At 37.9% G+C, this 20,007-nt stretch overlaps 1 protein-coding gene and 1 long non-coding RNA gene across 2 annotated transcripts; one reads left to right on the forward strand and one right to left on the reverse strand.

The window, feature by feature from the left end:
• Positions 1-297: 297 nt before the first annotated feature.
• LOC121979638 (putative CCR4-associated factor 1 homolog 8) lies at positions 298-2,533 on the forward strand. The gene is made up of 2 exons (XM_042531631.1): positions 298-921; positions 2,069-2,533. Exons 1-2 carry the CDS (start codon positions 298-300, stop codon positions 2,531-2,533), a joined length of 1,089 nt encoding a protein of 362 aa, XP_042387565.1.
• A 9,610-nt stretch (positions 2,534-12,143) lies between these two features.
• On the reverse strand, positions 12,144-14,719 carry LOC121982903. The gene is made up of 2 exons (XR_006112322.1): positions 14,459-14,719; positions 12,144-12,468 (listed from the first exon to the last, which is right to left on the reverse strand). It is a non-coding gene; the product is annotated as an uncharacterized LOC121982903 (long non-coding RNA).
• Positions 14,720-20,007: the final 5,288 nt, after the last annotated feature.

Here is a 20,007-nt window from a genome sequence, read left to right on the forward strand (position 1 = left end):
AAATCCGAGTAACATTATAATTGTAGCAAAGCGGTGGACAAATTCAAATTCTGTTATTTTTTTCCCCACTAGGTAATAATTTTTCATGTAAAAATTTAAATTGAAAAACCAGGTCTAACATTAAAAAAAAAAAAAATCCTTCAAAAAAAAATTTAAGATTAGTTCCGAAAAACACTCTTAAAATTTTTATTATTTCTGTTAACTGATTACTCAAATAAATAGACTCACGCAATCTTCTTCCTCCTCTACCAGAAATTCATGGATCGATCTATCAAAGCTTCTACCACGGACGTTTGGATGAGCAATGTGGTGGAGCAGTCTCTAGTAATCGAGGATCTCCTCCGTTATTTCCCTATCGTTGCCATCGACACTGAGTTTCCCGGCTTCCTCCGTGACACTCCCCGCCACGCCTCCGATGAACAACACTACGCCGACGTGAAGCACAATGTCGACGGCACCAGCATCATTCAATTTGGCCTCGCCCTGTTCGATGCTAGCGGCAACCAGCCATGGCCCGGTTGTTGCTGGCAATTCAACTTCGCTGACTTCGACCCCGACCTCAGTGCTTCCTCGCCCAACTCCATCCGCCTCTTGCAGGAGAGCGGCCACGACCTGCATAAGAACCGCCGCAACGGCATCAAGTCGACGCAATGCTACTCTCTTCTACGCCACAAGCTGTTCCGCGGCCACAACGCTAAGTACATAACTTTCCATGGACTCTACGACGTCGCTTACCTGATGAAGGTGCTCACCGCCGGAAGACCACTCCCTGACACTCTGCCGGAGTTTCTATTCGAAGCTGGAAATATTTTCGGCGAACTGTACGACCTGAAGCACGTGGCTAGGTCTTGCCCCGGGCTCCTTGGCGGCGAGCTCGGCCTCACAAAGTTGGCCAGGTTGGTGGAACTAAGGGGGCGTTTGGTTTAGGATAATAAGAGTGGGGAATGGGAATGTGAATCATTGATTCCCATTGTTAATGTTTGGATTATAGGAATAGGAATACAAATAAGGGAATGAATCCTTGAAATTGGGTAATAACTCATTCCCATGTACCTCCCCTTCAATGAGTCATTACCCTATTTTCATCAATCAAAATATTCCCTTATTTCAAAAATACCCTTGACTTAAAACTAAAATTTTCTCCATTAATATCAAATATCAAAATATATTTATTTATTTTTTCTTTCATATCACTTATCTCTCCTTATTCTCTCTCATTATATTTTCTCTCTCATCGTAGTTTCTCTCTCATCATTTTATCACACACTTTCTCTCTCCTTAATCTCTCCTATCACACTCTCTTTCCTCTTTTTTCTCATTACACTTTCTCTCTCCTCAATCTCTTCCCTCGCACTCTCTTCCTTCTTTTTTTCCTCATCACACTTTCTCTCTCATCACACTTTCTCTCTCCTCAATCTCTCCAATCACACTCTCTTTTTTCTCATCACACTTTCTCTCTCCTCGATCTCTCTTATCACACTTCCTCCTTTTTTCCTCAACACACTTTCTCTCTCATCATACTTTCTCTCTCCTCAATCTCTCTTATCACACTTACTCCTTTTTTTCCTCAAACACACTTTCTCTCTCATCATACTTTCTCTCTCCTCAATCTCTCCCATCAGATTCACTATTCTCTTTTCTATCACATCCTTTCTCTCTCCTCAATCTCTCTCATAACACTCTCTTTCCTCATTTTTTTCTCACTATATTTTCTCTCTCTTCATCCTCTCCTATCATACTTTCTCTCACATCATATTTTCTCTCATCATGCTCTCTCCAATCACACTCTCTTTTTTCATTTTCTCTCATCACACTTTCTCTCTCTTCATTCTTTCTTATCACACTTTCTCTCTCATCATTCTCTTTCATCATATTTTTCTCTCACATTCATCTTTCTCTCACATCTATTTTTTTCTCTTATTTTCCTTTAAGGGTAAAAAAGGAAACTTTGATTTATTCCGATAGAAGATATACAACTAACCAAACATTGCTTTTAAAAGTGATATCCATGCTCATACCCATTCCCATTCCACAATACAATGATTCCCATTTCGATTCCTATTCCTAGGAAAGAACCCAACGCCCCCTAAAAGCAGAGGGCGTTGCGCATCAGGCCGGCTTTGACAGCATGGTGATCGGATTGGTGTTCACCGAGATGAAGAAGAGATGGGAGATCGAGAAGGCGCAATTTGTCATGGTGCTGTACGGGGTGGAGAAAGCTTGCGTGGAGTTCAAGATCAAGGCGAGTATCGAGAGGGCACAACGACTCAGCAGTCTTCCTCCCCTGCTGCAATGGCTCCCGCCGGTCCATGGCGTCGTCAATTATCATCCTCCTGCGAATGATGCAACGATTTCTGTAGAACAGACGACCATCCCGCAGCTGCAGCTGCCGCAGTCGTCTTCGGTGGTCGTCAATTACAGCTCTCCTGTGTTGCTGCCGGCGAGCGCTCCTCCGTTCAACCCAGTGCAACCGGTGCAGTATTACTTTCATTCTTGGCCTTACCCAATGCAGTTCATGCACTATTTCGCCTAATCCATCCCCTTGAAGACTTTAAGTTTCGTGCTTAATTGTCTATTCTGGTTAAATACTTAAAATTAAAAGTAAACATCTGACTTTCTACTAATAATCATACACCTGAAGTGGGAAAGAGAGTCTCGAACTATATAAATATTTTATTTCCACTAATATTGTCTATGGCCTGGTGAGGGATCATAAAGATTACTTCGGAATTGTAAATTGCAGGCACCATACTCAAGTTTTTTCCCCTGTAATTACTTTTATGTACCAGTGTTTTCTTTTGCTTTGATGTTGTAATACTATTGTTCCTAATCCATCTGCTTCCATCAAATACTAAAATAAATATTTCGTGATCCAGCACAGAGTAGAACAAGAATTGGAGCTTTACTCCTCGAAATCTATATATATATAGATAATGTAGTGAAATAAAAAGGAGAAATCATCTCTGCAAATCCTAAAGGTAATAAACTCTTGGAGTTACATACTGTTAATCACTCATGAGAACCGCCTCTACGCATTGTATATTACATCAGATATATATGGTTAGCCATCCAAAGATTCAGGAAGACCACCTTCTATTGATCATAACATCCTATATATTTCAATTAATCAATAGGCTTGACCAAGTTAATTTGGGAACTCAGCAATCAGTTGGCAGATCATTAAGATCTGGAAGTTCGATGAAATCCTTCCTCCCGGGAGCAACAAGCTGCTTTAATAGTGTGGTGATTATTAACAGGTGGCTCGGGTAACTTCCGGAGCGACTGCAAAGATGAAGCAGCAAATCAAAATTCAGGCAAAGCTCAAAGTATAAGTAGCTTAAAATTGGTATGAAAAGCATCAGCACAGTAGGCCAATAGAAATCTCAGATTTCCTCCTAAAACTACTAAAACTACTGCAGTCCCCTAAAACTCGTCCTCCTATAACTAGACATACATCCTACTTCCCTGTGGAGTTTGAGAGAAATCTCAGATTTCCCATTCATCTGTTGCTTGGAAGGGCTCAAGAGCAGCCAGCAAGGTTGCCATGGTCGATCTTCAAGGGTCTCCATATCCGTGAGGGAAAACAGAGCCTTATAGAGTCTATAGATAGCAACACACACCAATCATTAACAAATAACTGCAGTCCCAACTAGACATGAGAAACGGATATGGGAAAATGTTGACTTCTCATGATAGTAGGCAGCTGAAGATTTAGCTACACATGTTTAGGTTCAATACCATAAACTGGAATTCACTATGAATTGGCCTATAGCTATATGGCATGCCACTGGGAGAATTCTACAGCACAAAAAACAACATCTATAGAGCAGTTTGAAAACTAATTCTAAAACAATGGACCAATAGAAGTGGTTTATAGTAGCACTTTACACAAAATGATGTTAGAATTATTCAATAGGAACATTTTGATAATTGTTCTTAAAAGTTAGAGTAATAGAAATATTTTATAGCAGTATTTGACATAAAACCGCTGCTACAAGTATTCAATATTAGTAATTTCAAAGTTACTTCTAATAGTTATATCATTAAGGGTAGTTTACAGTGACAATTTATTTAAATTAGTGCTAAAGTTATTCAGTAAGAGTGGTTGTAAAACCGTTATGAAATAAGTAAGACAATAGAAATGATTTAGTTTAAACCGATTTTGTTCTTGAATTTTGAAGAGCAGTGTTACAACTGCTCTTAATAAACTGCTTCTATATAAGTGTTTTTTTTTTCTAGTGCGGAGAGATTCATGGAGATCGATCAAGGCTTCCACCACGATATTTGGATGAGCAATATGGTGGAGCATGTTGAGTTTTATGTATTTAATTCAAACTATTTTTCATGTTTTGGTAATGCATATGTGTATGCATTTAGTCCCACATTGCTAAGCCAAGAAGGTTGAAAGAACTTATATATGGAGTCCTTCCATCCTTGCTTAGCAATGTTAAGGGGGCCTACACGCATGCGCGGGCCGAGCCCAAATCAAGTGGTTTCGGGGGGGTTCGAGCCGGAAATCCATAAACCGGGCGCGACGCACACGATCATCGCGCGCAGGGGGGGTGCAAATCCGCAGCTCATGGGCCTCGCGCTTGCAGGCGGCCTAGTTTGTTTTTGCCAATCTCTGGTTTGGTCTGGTTCTTGGTTATGTCCTGAGCGTTCCTGGTTCAAAATATAAGACACACTGCCTCTGGCTTGCAGGCGGCCTCGCGCTTGAAGGATAAATACACTGCCTCTGTTCCTGGTTCAAGACACACCGAAGCAGTCGGCTTTCTCTCCTTCCCTCTCTCTGTCTTCTTCCTTATCGAGGCTTGGTTTTTAGCGATCTAAGGTTGAGTCCGAGTGCGCCGTTCGTCTTGGAGTACACCTACGGACGACGCGAGTGGTTGTCGGATCTTGGGAGGATTTTGCTGGAGAGCCTTGCACCGTGAGCGGCAATAAATTCTCTAAATACAGTCGGCACGCCGACGCTTCAACCGGAGATACATTTTCTCGACCTCTCTTTTATTTACTCCTCGAAATCTATATATATATATATATATATATATATATATATATATATATATATATATATATATATATATAAAATGTAGTGAAATAAAAAGGAGAAATCATCTCTGCAAATCCTAAAGGTAATAAACTCTTGGAGTTACATACTGTTAATCACTCATGAGAACCGCCTCTACGCATTGTATATTACATCAGATATATATGGTTGCCATCCAAAGATTCAGGAAGACCACCTTCTATTGATCATAACATCCTATATATTTCAATTAATCAATAGGCTTGACCAAGTTAATTTGGGAACTCAGCAATCAGTTGGCAGATCATTAAGATCTGGAAGTTCGATGAAATCCTTCCTCCCGGGAGCAACAAGCTGCTTTAATAGTGTGGTGATTATTAACAGGTGGCTCGGGTAACTTCCGGAGCGACTGCAAAGATGAAGCAGCAAATCAAAATTCAGGCAAAGCTCAAAATATAAGCAGCTTAAAATTGGTATGAAAAGCATCAGCTCAGTAGGCCAATAGCACGCTGCCTATCACCTATAACAAGGCAAGGTTTGAGAGCAAGAAGAGGAGACCTTTCCATCACAGGAGTCTCATATAGTGATTACAATACATTTAATCACGTACCAAAACACTCCTTTGCAGTCAGTTAGTTAACCTGGTATTTTCTATGGGGAGAATAGAGCTCCATTTTCATAAAGTTCTTCGTTTGCCCCGGTGGAGAACAAATGGAGAAAAATCCAAATTCCTCTTCCTGGCGCATTTTTCCTCAAAACTCGTCCTCCTAAAACTAGACATACATCTACTTCCCCTTTGGGGTTCGAGAGAAATCTCAGATTTCCCATTCATCTGTTGCTTGGAAGGGCTCAAGAGCAGCCAGCAAGGTTGCCATCCGGAAAATGTTGACTTCTCATGATAGTGGTAGCCACCCGTGATTTACCTCCTCCTTGTTGACCTAGGGAAGGGTTGGCGGACGATATTGCTCCACTACGGTGCTAACGGATAGCAGCAATTCGTTCCCAAGATACAACGACGAACGTCTCGGAATCGTAGCAATTCGTTCAAGAGAGAGTAGAATAGATGAATTCGATAATTCGAATGAATTTTCCAACATCTGGAGGGTTCTATTTATAGCAAATGAAGAGGTTGAATGCCTTTTGGGTGAGTGGATGTGTTCTTTGGGTTGGATCGATCTGGATCGTCCATTCTGAAGAGTTATAACCCTTCACATATCCCACTTTAATCTCATCCATCAGATCTGAAGAGTCGTGACCCTCAGATCTCGCCTATTGTCATCAGCCATCGGATCTGAATCTACTGATCCATTCAATCTAATGTTTTAGATCAAGTCTCATCCCAAGTGGTCAGATCGTGACTCTTCGTGATCCAACGCTCCAGATCGCATCACCGACGATCCATCACACCTCTTTGATCAACGGTAGCCATCCGTTTGCCCCAATCAACAGTCCAGTCATCTCTTCTTGCCCACGTGGATGCCACATAGGCATTGTCATGTCAAGTGCAAAGTGCGCCTACAAAGCGTCCATTGCGCACATGGCGGGTGGCGGGTTCAGAAGAGAGCACCTGGTCTTTTCCTGAGTTAACTCCATTAACACAGCATCATTAATAAGCAAAGAATGCACATCGAAAATTTTTGATGTGGGACTATTCTCCCATGCATTTCCTTATATATCATTAATGAGTAATTAATGTTTATTTGGGCCGACTTTAAACAATTAATTTCTCATTCACCTTTAATTGGTTTTGAGCAAATTAATAGTCTAAATCTATCTACGCGAAACGTAGATTTCAATTTTGAAGTCAATTATGACTTCTATCTATTGATGGCATTCCGATTTTCTCATAAAACCGATATTGGTCCATTAAGGCTCCAATATTCAACAAATGATTCTTTGGATGATGCATGTATGTCATTTAATATTGATTCATGTATTTATGTAGATACATCTTGGGTATACCCTATAAATACCCTATAGATTTAACAATTTAGATATGAAATGAAGAAGTAATTTCCTCCCATCTTGAGTGTTATAGTTTTTTTTGCTCTTCATCTTTTAACGAAGTGGTATCAGAGCCCAATTTGTGTTTGGAGAAAAAGCTTGGAGGAAATGTCGAATGGAACTCCATTTGTTGTTCCATCTCTCACCAAAGAAAATTATGATAATTGGTGCATAAGAATGAAGGCTTTGCTTGGATCATATGAAGCTTGGGATCCTGTGGAGAATGGCGTTGATGAAAATGTGGCATCCGCCAAGAAGAAGAACCAAAAGGCGCTCACCCTCATCCATCAAAGTTTGGATGAAAAGATGTTCGAGAAAGTTGCTGCGGCAACTACTTCCAAGCAAGCATGGGAAACTCTTCAAGCTTCATTTAAAGGTGTTGATAAAGTGAAGAAGGTACGTCTCCAAACATTGAGAGGAGAGTTTGAATCTCTACGCATGAAGGATTCCGAATCCATTTCAGATTATTTCTCAAGAGTATTAGTTGTCACTAATCAATTGAAAAGATATGGAGATGATATGAAAGATGATCGAATTGTTGGAAAAATTTTGAAATATTTGGATCCAAAATTTAATTATATCGTGGTTGCCATCGAAGAGTCTAAAGATCTAGACACCATGACCGTTGATGAACTTGCTGGATCTTTGCAAGCACATGAAGAAAGATTGATAAAACCGGTTCAAGAATCGGTTGAACAAGCTTTGAAAGCAAAGCTATCATTGAAGGACACATTCCAAGGCACATCCCAAAGAAGCCGCGGACGTGGAGGATCTCGAGGGCATGGCCAAGGTCGAGGTCGTGGTCATGGAAGAGGTGGACGAGGTGACAAAAACATCTCATATAATAATGAGATGAATCAAAACTTCAATCAAAGAAGAAGTCGTGGAAGAGGTAGAAGTCGTGGAGGTTATCAAATAAGGTATGACAAATCTGAAGTTGAGTGCTTTACTTGTTATCATCTTGGCCACTATTCTTGGGAATGTAGAAATAACATGGAGGAGACAAACAATTTTGTGGAGAGCAATGATGCAAAAGAAGATTCGAGCCCTACTTTGCTTCTAGCTTGCAAAATGATCAAGATGAGAATGAGAGTGCATGGTATCTTGATTTCGGTGCAAATAGCCACATTTGCGGAAGGATAAATTTGTTCGTGGAGCTTGATGAATCAACCGATAGAGATATAACTTTTGGTGACTCTTTGAAAGTTCAAGTGAAAGGAAAAGGTACGATTTTGATTCGTTCTAAAGATGAAAGTCATCAATTAATTTCCAATGTGTTTTATGTGTCGGCCATGAAAAGTAACATTTTGAGTTTGGGCCAATTATTGGAAAAGAATTATGATATTCACCTAAAAGATAAATACTTGACGTTGAAAGATGATAGTGGAAGATTGCTTGCTAAGGTGCCCATGACAAAGAACTGAATGTTTTTGCTAAATATTCAAAGTGATGTTCCTATGTGTTTGAAATCTTGTTTCAAAGATTCATCTTGGCTATGACACATGAAATTTGGGCATTTGAACTTCGATGGGCTGAAAATGATGAGCAAAGGAAGAATGGTGAAAGGATTGCCTTCCATAAACCATCCTAATTAACTTTGTGAAGGATGTCTTCTTGGCAAGCAAGCGAGAAAAAGTTTTCCCAAGGAGTCTTTAACAAGGGCTCAACATCCATTGGAGTTGATACACTCGGATGTGTGTGGACCAATCAAGCCATCATCACTTGGTGAGAATAATTACTTTGTGCTTTTCATTGATGATTATTCTCGGAAAACTTGGGTGTATTTTTTAAAGGCAAAATCAGAGGTGTTTGTAACCTTCAAAAGGTTCAAATTAATTGTGGAGAAACAAAGTGGCTATCAATTCAAATCTCTTCGGTCCGATAGAGGTGGAGAATTCACATCTAATGAATTCAAGATTTTCTGCGAAGAAAATGGCATCCATTGTCCCATGACGACTCCATACTCACCACAACAAAATGGAGTGACAGAGAGAAAGAACCGAACTATTCTCAACATGGTGAGGAGTATGTTAAAGAGCAAGAATATGCTAAATAAATATTGGGCCGAAGCTATCTCTTGTACAGTAAACTTGATGAATCGGTGTCACACCAAAAGTGTTCATGGTATGACGCCTCAAGAAGCTTGGAGTGGATACAAGCCAAGTGTTTCACACTTGAGGGTTTTTGGAAGCATTGCCTACACGCATGTTTATGATGAGAAAAGAACAAAGCTTGATGATAAAAGTGCAAAGTATCTCTTCATCGGCTATGATCAAAGCTCTAAAGGGTACAAGTTGTATAATCCAAGAAATGGGAAGATTGTCATAAGCAGAGATGTGGAGTTCGATGAAGCAGGTGTTTGGGAGTGGAGTACTACAAAGAAAGAGAGGGGATATAGTTCTTTCCTTGATGATGATGAGGGGGAAGAAGGCATGACACCACCTAATACGCCACCACCAACACCACAACCACAAGATTCACAAACAAATGAAGCAAGCTCGAGTGAAGGGCCTCAAAGATTCAGAAGTTTGAGTGACATTTATGATGCCACTGAAGAGGTAAATTTTAGTGATTTTACTCAATTTTGCTTACTAGCAGAAACCGAGCCTGTAAGTTATGAGGATGTTGCTCATGATAACAAATGGAGAAGTACCTTGAATGAAGAAATCAAGACAATCACAAAGAATGATACATGGGAGCTAGTATCATTACCGAATGGCAAGAACACAATTGGTGTGAAGTGGGTGTACAAAATAAAGAGAAATGCGCAAGGCGAGGTTGAAAAATACAAAGCAAGATTGGTTGCCAAGGGGTACAAGCAAAAGGCTGGAATTGACTATGATGAGGTATTTGCACCTGTTGCTCATCTTGAAACAATTCGATTGATCATTTCTATTGCAGCTCAAAACTGTTGGAGAATCCATCAAATGGATGTAAAATCCGCATTTTTGAATGGAGACTTGGAGAAAGAAGTCTATATTGATCAACCTTTGGGTTATGTAGTGCCTAACGAAGAAAATAAAGTGCTAAAATTGAAGAAGACTCTCTATGGCTTGAAGCAAGCTCCTCGTGCTTGGAATAGCATAATTGATAAATATTTTCGAGCAAATGGTTTTATCAAGTGTCCACATGAACATGCTCTCGATGCAAGGAATGACAAAAATGGGGATATGTCACTCGTTTGCTTGTATGTGGATGACTTAATTTTTACAAGGAATAATCCAAAGATGTTTGAAGATTTCAAGAGAGCTATGACAAAGGAGTTTGAGATGACGGATATTGGCATAATGTCCTACTATCTTGGGATTGAAGTGAAGCAATGAGATGATGCCATATTTATTTCTCAAGAAGGATATGCTAAAGAAATTCTCAAGAAGTTTGATATGAAAAATTGCAAGTCGGTTGGGACTCCTGTGGAGTGTGGAATCAAGCCACATATGAATCAAGATGGTGAAAAAGTTGATCCAACTTTATTCAAGAGTCTTGTTGGAAGCTTGAGGTATCTAACATGTACTAGACCGGATATTCTTTTTGGCGTTGGACTTGTGAGTCGTTACATGGAAGCTCCTACTACTTCACATTTGAAAATTGACAAAAGAATTCTTCGCTACATCAAAGGTACAATTAATTATGGTATCTTGTATACTTTCTCGGACGACTTTATGTTTGTTGGCTATTATGATAGTGATTGGGCCGGTGACATTGATAGTTGAAAATGTAACGACCCAAATTTTCTCATTTGGAGTTCTAATAGGGGTTAAAAATATTTAGAAATATTTTAGAAATATTTTAGAGATTTTTAGAGTATTTGTATGTAATTTTTGGAGGTCGTTTGGTATTTTTACTAAACGAAGAAGTTTCGACAAAAAAATGTCCAAGCTAAGATTCGAACCCGAGACCTCCGGCCGAACCAAGCTTTAAGCTAAGCGAGTCCGGCTGACCAAGTGTGCAAGCAGTCGTTGTTGATTAAAAGAAGAATGAAATGTATTTATGTAGTAGAAGTTAATAACAGGAAATAATAGGAAGGAAAAGGGTTGCAGCCGAGATTTGAACCCACGAGCCAAGCCTTAACCCATGCACGACTAACCAAGTGTTCATGCGGCCGGTTCTGTTTAGAAAAGGGTAGCAAATTTATTTAAAGAAGTTAACAGAATATTGAGTTATAAAAGGAGAACTTAGGGCTTGATTATTTTTCCGTGACCTAAACTCCTCCCTTCCTCTTCTCTCTCGCTCGCGATGGCAGGGTTCGGGCGGAAGCAAGCCGGAGCTAGGGTTTTCACCTCCGGCAGCCGGCGAGGGGCTAACGCCGAGAGTTCTTCGCACCATCGAGCTCCTCTCGTCGAGAAGGAAGCCGTGAGCACGAGGGAGAGGCCACGATCTCAAGCTCACCCGAACCCTAGGAAGTCCCTCTCTTCGGCTGTGAGTGCAAGGAACCGAGGTAAGTGCTTCCTCACCTGCAGTAGAGTAGCTCCGGGTTCTTGTTTCTTCCTTGTTTTCGAATTTTGCTGTGGGGATTTCCGTTTAGGGCTTATTGCCGTGAGGTTCAAAGAAAGAACAAGAAAGAGGATGATTATATAGTTGAGCAAGTACTTCCTCATATGTGGTAGGAGATCTATGAGGTAAAGGAGTTGGTAGCTAGGGTATTCAAAATGCTTGTCTAAGATGTGCAACCAGCTAGATAGGTTTCGATTCGAATTCTTTGTGATGTTCTGTTTTCCCTTGAGATGTTTCTGTAATTTTTCAATTGGATTTGGGAGAATGGTGTTTCCCTTCTTTATGATAATGTTTGTTTTCATTTTGGTTTCCCGACAGATTAGGGAATTTAGTTGGGTTTGATGATATTCTATGTTTCGTTGAGCCCTCCAGATTATTGACGAATTTGGGATTCTAAGTTGGTTTCGATGACATTCTTCTTCGTGATGACTCCAAAATTTGATACTGCTTGGTTTTCCTCTTTTGTAACGACCACCCTTCTTACTACTACTACTACTCTCTAAGGTGACCGTTACTTAACTATTAACTCTACTTAATCGGTATGATCGAAACCACGAGGAATCCCTACCGAAAAATTTCGGCAGTCTCCCCTGTACCGGTGACCATAAACATCAATACATACACAGTATATACAGCCACAGTCGGCTGGAACATATATCAAACACTCATGCAGTTTAATAAAAGTCAAACACTAAAACAACTACTTATTACACAGAGACTCATCACAGCATGCAATCTAAGACACGAATGAACTCAATAAAAAAACAAGGAATAAAGAATACAATCTCAAATGACACAAACTATAAAGTACAACTCAACTATTTCTTTTCCACTAAACATGAAAACTCATAGCTTCCCAGATCCCTCCATAGTCCTGGCATCACACACATCTATCACGCATTCTCCTTGTCGCCTTCCTCTTTACACCTTAACTTTTCCTTTATCTGCAGTAGGAGGAAAATAAATCTATAAGCGAAACGCTTAGTAAGTACTAATCTATCTCACAAAAACTCGAAAGTGCATAAGATGTAAAGGATGCTACAACTGAAATGCTAAAAAGAAAAACTAAACATGCTCATCTAATAGCAAAGCACTAAAATAAACTGCATACTCATGATATACAAGAATAAATCTGCATACTGGAAATAAAGCTAATCATGCTCAATAAACTCATAAGAAAGTAAATGAAAACTAATACGATATGCTTAGAATTAAAAGAGCTAATCTTGGCTAGTTCTAAACATAGGTGATACTTGTTTCATTTACTTATAGCTTTATACTTGAAATTAATTCTTAACTTTCTTCTTCTCTTTCTTGGGCCCAGGCTTAGTACCATCTTATGCGCGCTCTCTAATAGTGACTGAGGTAGCGAGCCTCCAGTCCTATGAGGATAAAGACCTTCATCTTACCAGGGCCAAGACCTTGGAATTGGTCACCTGGATTTGTTTAACGATAACCTTGGAAGTCGGGTACTAGCCTCTTACTTTAAATTTACTTGTTATCTTTTCTAACTATACCTTGGTCTTTTTCTTACTTGTAGTTACCCATAATCCTCAAAAGGCTTAATAGGGCACATACCACTAAAATACATGGCTATTCATCTTATTAAAATAGCAAAAACAACTAACTATATGCTTCAGATTAAAGAGCTATTAAAAGCTAACTAGCACATATATGTATATGTATCAAAACAAGAAACTAGAAACTAAATCTTAATTCAATACTGATCATGCTATTCGAATACTACAAGTGTATCTAACAAGTAGAGAATTGCAACTAACTGAGCATGCTATAAAAATAAAGCAAGCAAATCAAACTACAAGATAAGCTTAATAACTGTTCATGTTCAAGAAATTCAAGAAACTAACACTACATACTTTAAATGAAGGCTGTTCTTGCCTTTCTGAGTAGCAAGGAAAATGCTAAATCCATTCTAACTAAATAAAGGGTTGTTCTTGCCCTTCTGAGTAGCAAGGAAAATACTAAACCCATCCTAACTAAATAAAGGAAAACAAATCTGAACTCTCTAAGCATGCTACAATAGACATAAATCAAAGGAAAGCAAGTCTGAACTCTCTAAGCATGCTATAAAATAGAGCAAAGCCGTGAAATTCTAAAACTAAATTGCATGTTGAAATGCAAAGGAAACTAAGCAACTGAAATGCAAAGAAACCAAACACTGGAATGCTAGATAAAGTAGTAAAATAAGCTAACTCTAAATTCTTATAACAAGGCTATTCTTACCCTTAAAACAGCAACAAACGATCTATCCAAACATACTAGTGTACCAAGTTGTGCATGCTCATTAAGTAGCAAGGAAAGCTAAACCGTGCATGGTTGTTCATGTTCATGGAGGTAGCAAGGAAAAACTAGAACTGCATACTAATAATTAAGGGCTGTTTATGCCCATTTGCACGGCCCAAAGGAAGACAAACTTGCTGGAATTTATGGGCAGCAGGTAGACATACAAGAATACAACATTTAAGTGCTAAAGGTATGCTTAAAACTTAACTACATGCTGGAATTAGGGGCTGTTCGGACTGTTACAATTGAAGCATGCTTAAAACATGAACTATGTGCTAGAATTAGAGGGCTGTTCGGACTGTTACAAACAGAGCAAGGAAGGACTCAAAACCAACTAATCCCTAGCAATGAAATCTCTGTTCGACAGGTTTTGTAAGCAAGGAAGGGAAACCCAAAAACTCCAAGGCAGCCGAAACTTCCTGCTTAGTTCAAGTTGTCTCTGCCACTTGGGAAGTGAGCTACAAGGTCCAACCGAAACTTAGAATGCATGGCAAAATACCTAGCAGCAACTGAAGGAAAGAATGAATAACAAACCCTAGCATCATCTATTCGGCACTGCAAATTCCGTGAGCAAGGAAAACGAAAACCTAAAGCTCGGAGCTACTCCTACCACAGGTGAGTAGTGCTTACAATGGTTTGCTTGGACTTACAACCGAGAGGGAGATCTAGGGTTCGGGTGGAGCTTGAAGATCTCGGCGGCTCCTTTGTGTTCCCGAGCTCCCTTCGTCGAGGTGACCACGTACGGGTGAGGACCGGTCGGACAAAGCCTTCGCCGGCCGCCGGAGGGAGAGAACCCTAGCTCGATCGCCTTCTTCGCCCGAGAGCAAAACCCGCCGCGCCGTGCGTGCGTGTGAGGAGAAGAGAGTTTCGGGCAAGGAGAGGAAAAGAAAACCTAGGTTCTCTTTTAAAACTAGGGTTTTTATTATGACTTAACTATATTTCAATATAGGTTTAGTTAAGGAAAGTTCGGTTGGTCTGTTGGTTAAGCGAATCTCTGCTTAACCCGTGGTTTTCGGTTCAAACCTCGGTTTTGATAATTTTTTGTCAAAACTTCCTTCAATTTGTAAAAATATCAAACGACTTTCAAAAATTGCGTAAAAATACTCTAAAAATTTCTAAAAATCTCTAGAATATTTTAAAAACATTTCCTGATATTTTTAAGGACTCTTAGAACTCGAAATAGGGAAAGTTGGGTCGTTACATCTTTACTATCGCAATCACTGTCTGCTTGGGAGGTTCCGATCCAACCTCAACATTGTGCTTGATTCCTCTGTGTTGATTGAATGTCCTACTAAAGACAAGAGATGTTACGAATCATTTTTGATGAAGTATAGACTGTGGTGATGGGTTTTAAGTCTTGATGTGATCTGGTTTTTATTCGAGTTTTCTTGAGGAATCGAGTTTCAGATTCATATTCTTGATGTGTTTGTTGATTACACTACTAGAAAACTAGGCTTTTGAGACAAAAATTTTAAGACAGTGACAAAATTCGTCTCAAATGCCAAGTAATTAAGACAGTAATAATAGATGTCTCAAAATTTTACATGGGGACATTAATTTTAAGACAGTATTTAAGATTTTGTCTCAAGTTCAACTAAATAAGACACCTAATAAAGACGGTTAAAAAAATAATTATATAAGACATTCAAATAAGATGGTAAAAAAGTATTTGTCTCCAATTATCTTGAATATGATTCGTCGGAACGGTTATGATAATCATTACAGACTCTACCATTCTAGTTCCGATATCTTTTCACGGAATGGTCATGACACGGATCGAATATATATATATATATATATATATATATATATATATATATATATATAATTTTTTAAATTTATAATTTATGTTTAGATTATTGATAATTTAAAATTTATAAAAAAACATATTAAATATTTAATAATATACTATCTTTTGATGGGCCTACGATATATACTAAAATAAATAATAAGTTTATTATATATCTAGTTAATATAATTAAAGGTGTTAAATTTTTTATTTTAACATTAAATTTACATTTGTTATTATCTGGGTTTAAAGGGGTTAGGTTAATAAGTTTATTATCTACGTTACCTTAATATAATTAAAGGTTTTAAGTTTTTTATTTTAACATTAATTTTATATTTGTTATTATCTAGATTTAGATGGGTTAAGTTAATACGTTACCTTAATATAATTAAAGGTTTTAAGTTTTTTATTTTAACATTAATTTTATATTTGTTATTATCTGGATTTAGATGGGTTAGGTTTATTTACTTTTTCTTTCGTGCGACAAAACAGAAGACGGCGAGCAAAGAGGGCGACAAGGGCGACAGAGGCAACGACGATCTCGACGGCAAATCTCAGGTACTTCTTTAGTTTTTCTCTTCTCTCCGTACAACCTATTGAGATTTCCTCTCTTACTGCATCCGCCGGCGTCGCGCGGTTGCTACTGCTCGTGCGACCAACTCGCAACCCTGCTCCTGCCCTGCCGCTATGTCGCATGATGCTTTGGCCGCGGCTCCTGCTGTGCACATGGCCATGGGAGCTGCTTTTCCAAGATCACAGCACGACCATTGCCGCGACCAAAGCATCGCACGATATGAGTTGGCAGTAGACTCATGGGCGGAGCTTAGCCAAGCCCAGTGTGGGCAACTGGCCACACTGGTCCCATAAAAAATAACAACCTAGCAAGATACTGACCTTTATTAACAGTGCATCCCACATAGAATAGGATATATGGAATAGAAGAATGAGTTGGAGACTGATCTTGCGGTTGTAGTATTTTGCTAGCTATTATTTTTGTGATGAAGACAAGCTTTGAAATAAAAAATCTTTGTAATAACTTTCTTTTGCCAACTGCTATTATTTTTATTTAATCAAGTCATTCAAATTATTTCAATACAAATTACAATTTTATTTTTTTTTCAAACTGTTGCTAATTCGAGATAGATTGTTTGATGTCAATTTAGTTAACTGGTCTGATAATAAGTAATAACATCAGATGTATGTGCTTTTTTAATCTGTTTCTATCCTCTTTTCTACTTGTAACTATTTTACAATTGTATCTATAGCTTTTATATAAGTTGTATCAGAAAAATGTAGGAAAGTTGGCACAATTTATAAGCGTTGATATCATGAAGTGTTGATTAGAAGAAATACTATGAAGCTATTAGCTATACCTCATGTTTTCAAGTCGTCGACGAGAAGAACTACAATGTGCATTTTTTTTAACATACTTCTCATGATTTCTAGAATTTACTAGAAGTATATTCATCTTTAACTATTCTGCAAATGAATTTTTGTTTACAAGAAAAATAAAAGCTAAATTGATATTATTATTTGTTGATTTTATTTGATTTGGTTCAGCCACTATTTGAGCAGACAAGAACAGTCTGTTTTTCTTTTGGTTGCTTGCATATGTAGCAACAGAAACGGCAAAAATGACAACATAGACTACATATGCGATCTTACATATTGAAGCCAACTTCAGCTAGTGATTGCATAAACTTTATGTGGTGTAGTTGTCTATCGTAAACACTTAGGCTCTTTTCAAAATCATGAAGAAAAGTTTGAACTATCTATCAACAAATTATATTGATTTTAAAAAAATACTCTTGGCCAAATAATTATTCTTCAGATCAAAATATTAACACAGAAGATAGAAGAGAACTACATCTAACTAAAATTTACGCTAGAGAAATACAAAAGGCAAATAGAATCTCAAAAGAGCATTACTAATAATTGATATTATTATTATGTCTTATTATCCACTTGAATTTTTATTTGTTGCACTCATTTTTGTCTCTTGCACTCTAGATTTAAAATTGTGAACACAAGTCAAGCCTTTCCTAACTCTGATTTCTGGATCTGTCCCTGAGTAAATCAATTTACATGGTATATCTCTTATTGCTTTTGATTTGATTTATTAGTTTGACTGGATGTGAGGGAGAGAAAAGAAATTTAGTTCCCTATCCTATTGCAATTAAGATGTTCGATAAAAGGTCAATATGATTAATTTTGAGAACTCGGCAATTTTAAGATTACTACTAACTATATACCAAACAAAGCAAGCATACTTTTAAGAGATAATGAGAACCATTAAGTGAATCTACATGATACGGACCCCAAATGTTAGCATGTAATAGTCGAAGGTAAATAGTAGTTTTAGTATTTCTCTTAGGATTGGAAAGCTTGTGTTGTTTTACTATAGGAAAAACTTCACAGACACAAGAAGTTGGAAAGGAAATAGATCTAGTGATGATTTTTTGCATTGCAATTGAAGGTGGGTGGTCAATCCTTTGATGTCATGATGCACTTTTAATTTTTTACAATTTCATTTGTAGGCATTGAATACTGACAGTTCTGAAGTTAGAGCTTTATCACATTGGAGAGAAAAGGTACTTCTAGAAAAGGTACTGTTCTTTTATTAGTTAAATTTAATTGTACTTGTAAGTGCTATTTGTGTAGTAAATATTTAGTTGTGATCTAAGAAGTAACTTTTATTCGGTTATATAATGATTCAATTGTCATAAATGTATAAATTTGACAATTTTTTTTTATAAATGATTTTTTTTATCAGTAAATTGTTCCTCGATGAACATCGGCGATATGGAAAAAAGTTGGATTGATTCAAAGAATAGGAATTCAGAAGAATATAGAAGAAAAGTTGATGAATTTTTAGAGTTAGCTTACAAAGACAAGATTGAAGGTAGCAGAATTTATTGTCCATGTTGTGATTGCAAGAATCGTTATTTTGTCTCTAAGTTAGATGCTAGGATGCATATTATTGTTAGAGGCTTTTATAACAAATATAGAGTTTGGGTTTACCATGGGGAAACTTACAGTTCTCAACAAACAACCTTGTCTTCTGGAGGTACAAGTGATATGAATACAGATGATAACATGTTTAGAATGGTTCAAGATGTTTTTAGTGCCAACAATAGCCATGATTTTGGATTAGAAGATGATTTAGTTGGGATGGATGAAAAAACCAGGCGATATATGAAATTATTGCAAGAAGCTGAGTGTGAATTGTATGAAGGTTGTAAAAATTTCACAAAACTGGCATTCATTGTTCATCTCCTACAACTAAAAGTTCTAGGTAGTTGGCCTGATAATTCCTTCACTCTTTTACTTCAATTATTGGTAAAAGCCTTTCCTCATGCAAAGTTACGTTCATCCTTTTATGAAGCCAAAAAAATAACTGAAGATCTTGGCTTCACATACCACACTTGGGATGTTTGCCCAAATGACTGTATGATATTTCGTGGTGCAGATAGTAAACTTAAAGAATGTGAAGTATGTGAATCACCTCGATACAAGCCTGGGGGTAAGCAAATTGCTACAAAGCAAATACGGTATTTTCCATTAAAGCCAAGATTGCAAAAACTTTTCCTGTCATCTGAGATTGCTTCATTATGAAATGGCATGAAAAAGAAAGAACTGATGATGGTGTCCTGAGACACCCTGCTGATTCTCAAGCTTGGAAGTCTTTTGATAACAAATATTCATCTTTTGCTAGTGATTGTCGTAATATTAGACTTGGATTAGCTGCGGATGGATTCAATCCTTTTAGAACAATGAACATATCTCATAGTACGTGTCCTGTTATGCTTATTCCATACAATTTACCCCCATGGCTATGCATGAAACAATCAAATCTCATATTATCTGTGCTTGTTGATGGGCCTAAAGCACCTGGAAACAGAATAGATGTATACTTATAGCCACTCATTGAAGAATTAGTAGAACTATGGAATGATGGTATATGTACTTATGATGCTTCAAGTAAGCAAATGTTTAATCTTCGTGCAACTTTATTATGGACAATCAATGATTTTCCGGCTTATGGAAATTTATCTGGGTGGAGTACAAAAGGGAGGTATGCTTGTCCATGTTGTGGTAGCAGAACTCGATCACTATGGTTGAAACATAGTAAGAAATTTTGCTATTTTGGTCATAGAATTTTTTTACCTCCTAATCATAGATTTCGAAAGCTGAGAGCATCCTTTGATGGAACACGAGAATATGGAAACAAGCCAAGAAGGCTTTCAGGGTATGAAATGTATGAAGAAGTGAGAGAAGTTTTAACGGATTATAAGAAAGATGACATTAAAAAAAGACACAATGGGGAGTTTCATTTACCAAGTGAGACCAATTGGAAGAAAAAAGTATATTTTTTGAGTTGCCTTATTGG

This window comes from Zingiber officinale, chromosome 5A (assembly GCF_018446385.1).
Source record: "Zingiber officinale cultivar Zhangliang chromosome 5A, Zo_v1.1, whole genome shotgun sequence".
Lineage (NCBI taxonomy): Eukaryota > Viridiplantae > Streptophyta > Magnoliopsida > Zingiberales > Zingiberaceae > Zingiber > Zingiber officinale.

Bases quoted from the DNA above. Each gene is read 5' to 3' on its own strand.
- LOC121979638 (XM_042531631.1), top strand. From the start codon at position 298: ATGAGCAATGTGGTGGAGCAGTCTCTAGTAATCGAGGATCTCCTCCGT. The intron at 922-2,068 runs GTTTAGGATAAT...TCCTATTCCTAG, and splicing joins TGGAACTAAGGGGGCGTTTG to GAAAGAACCCAACGCCCCCT.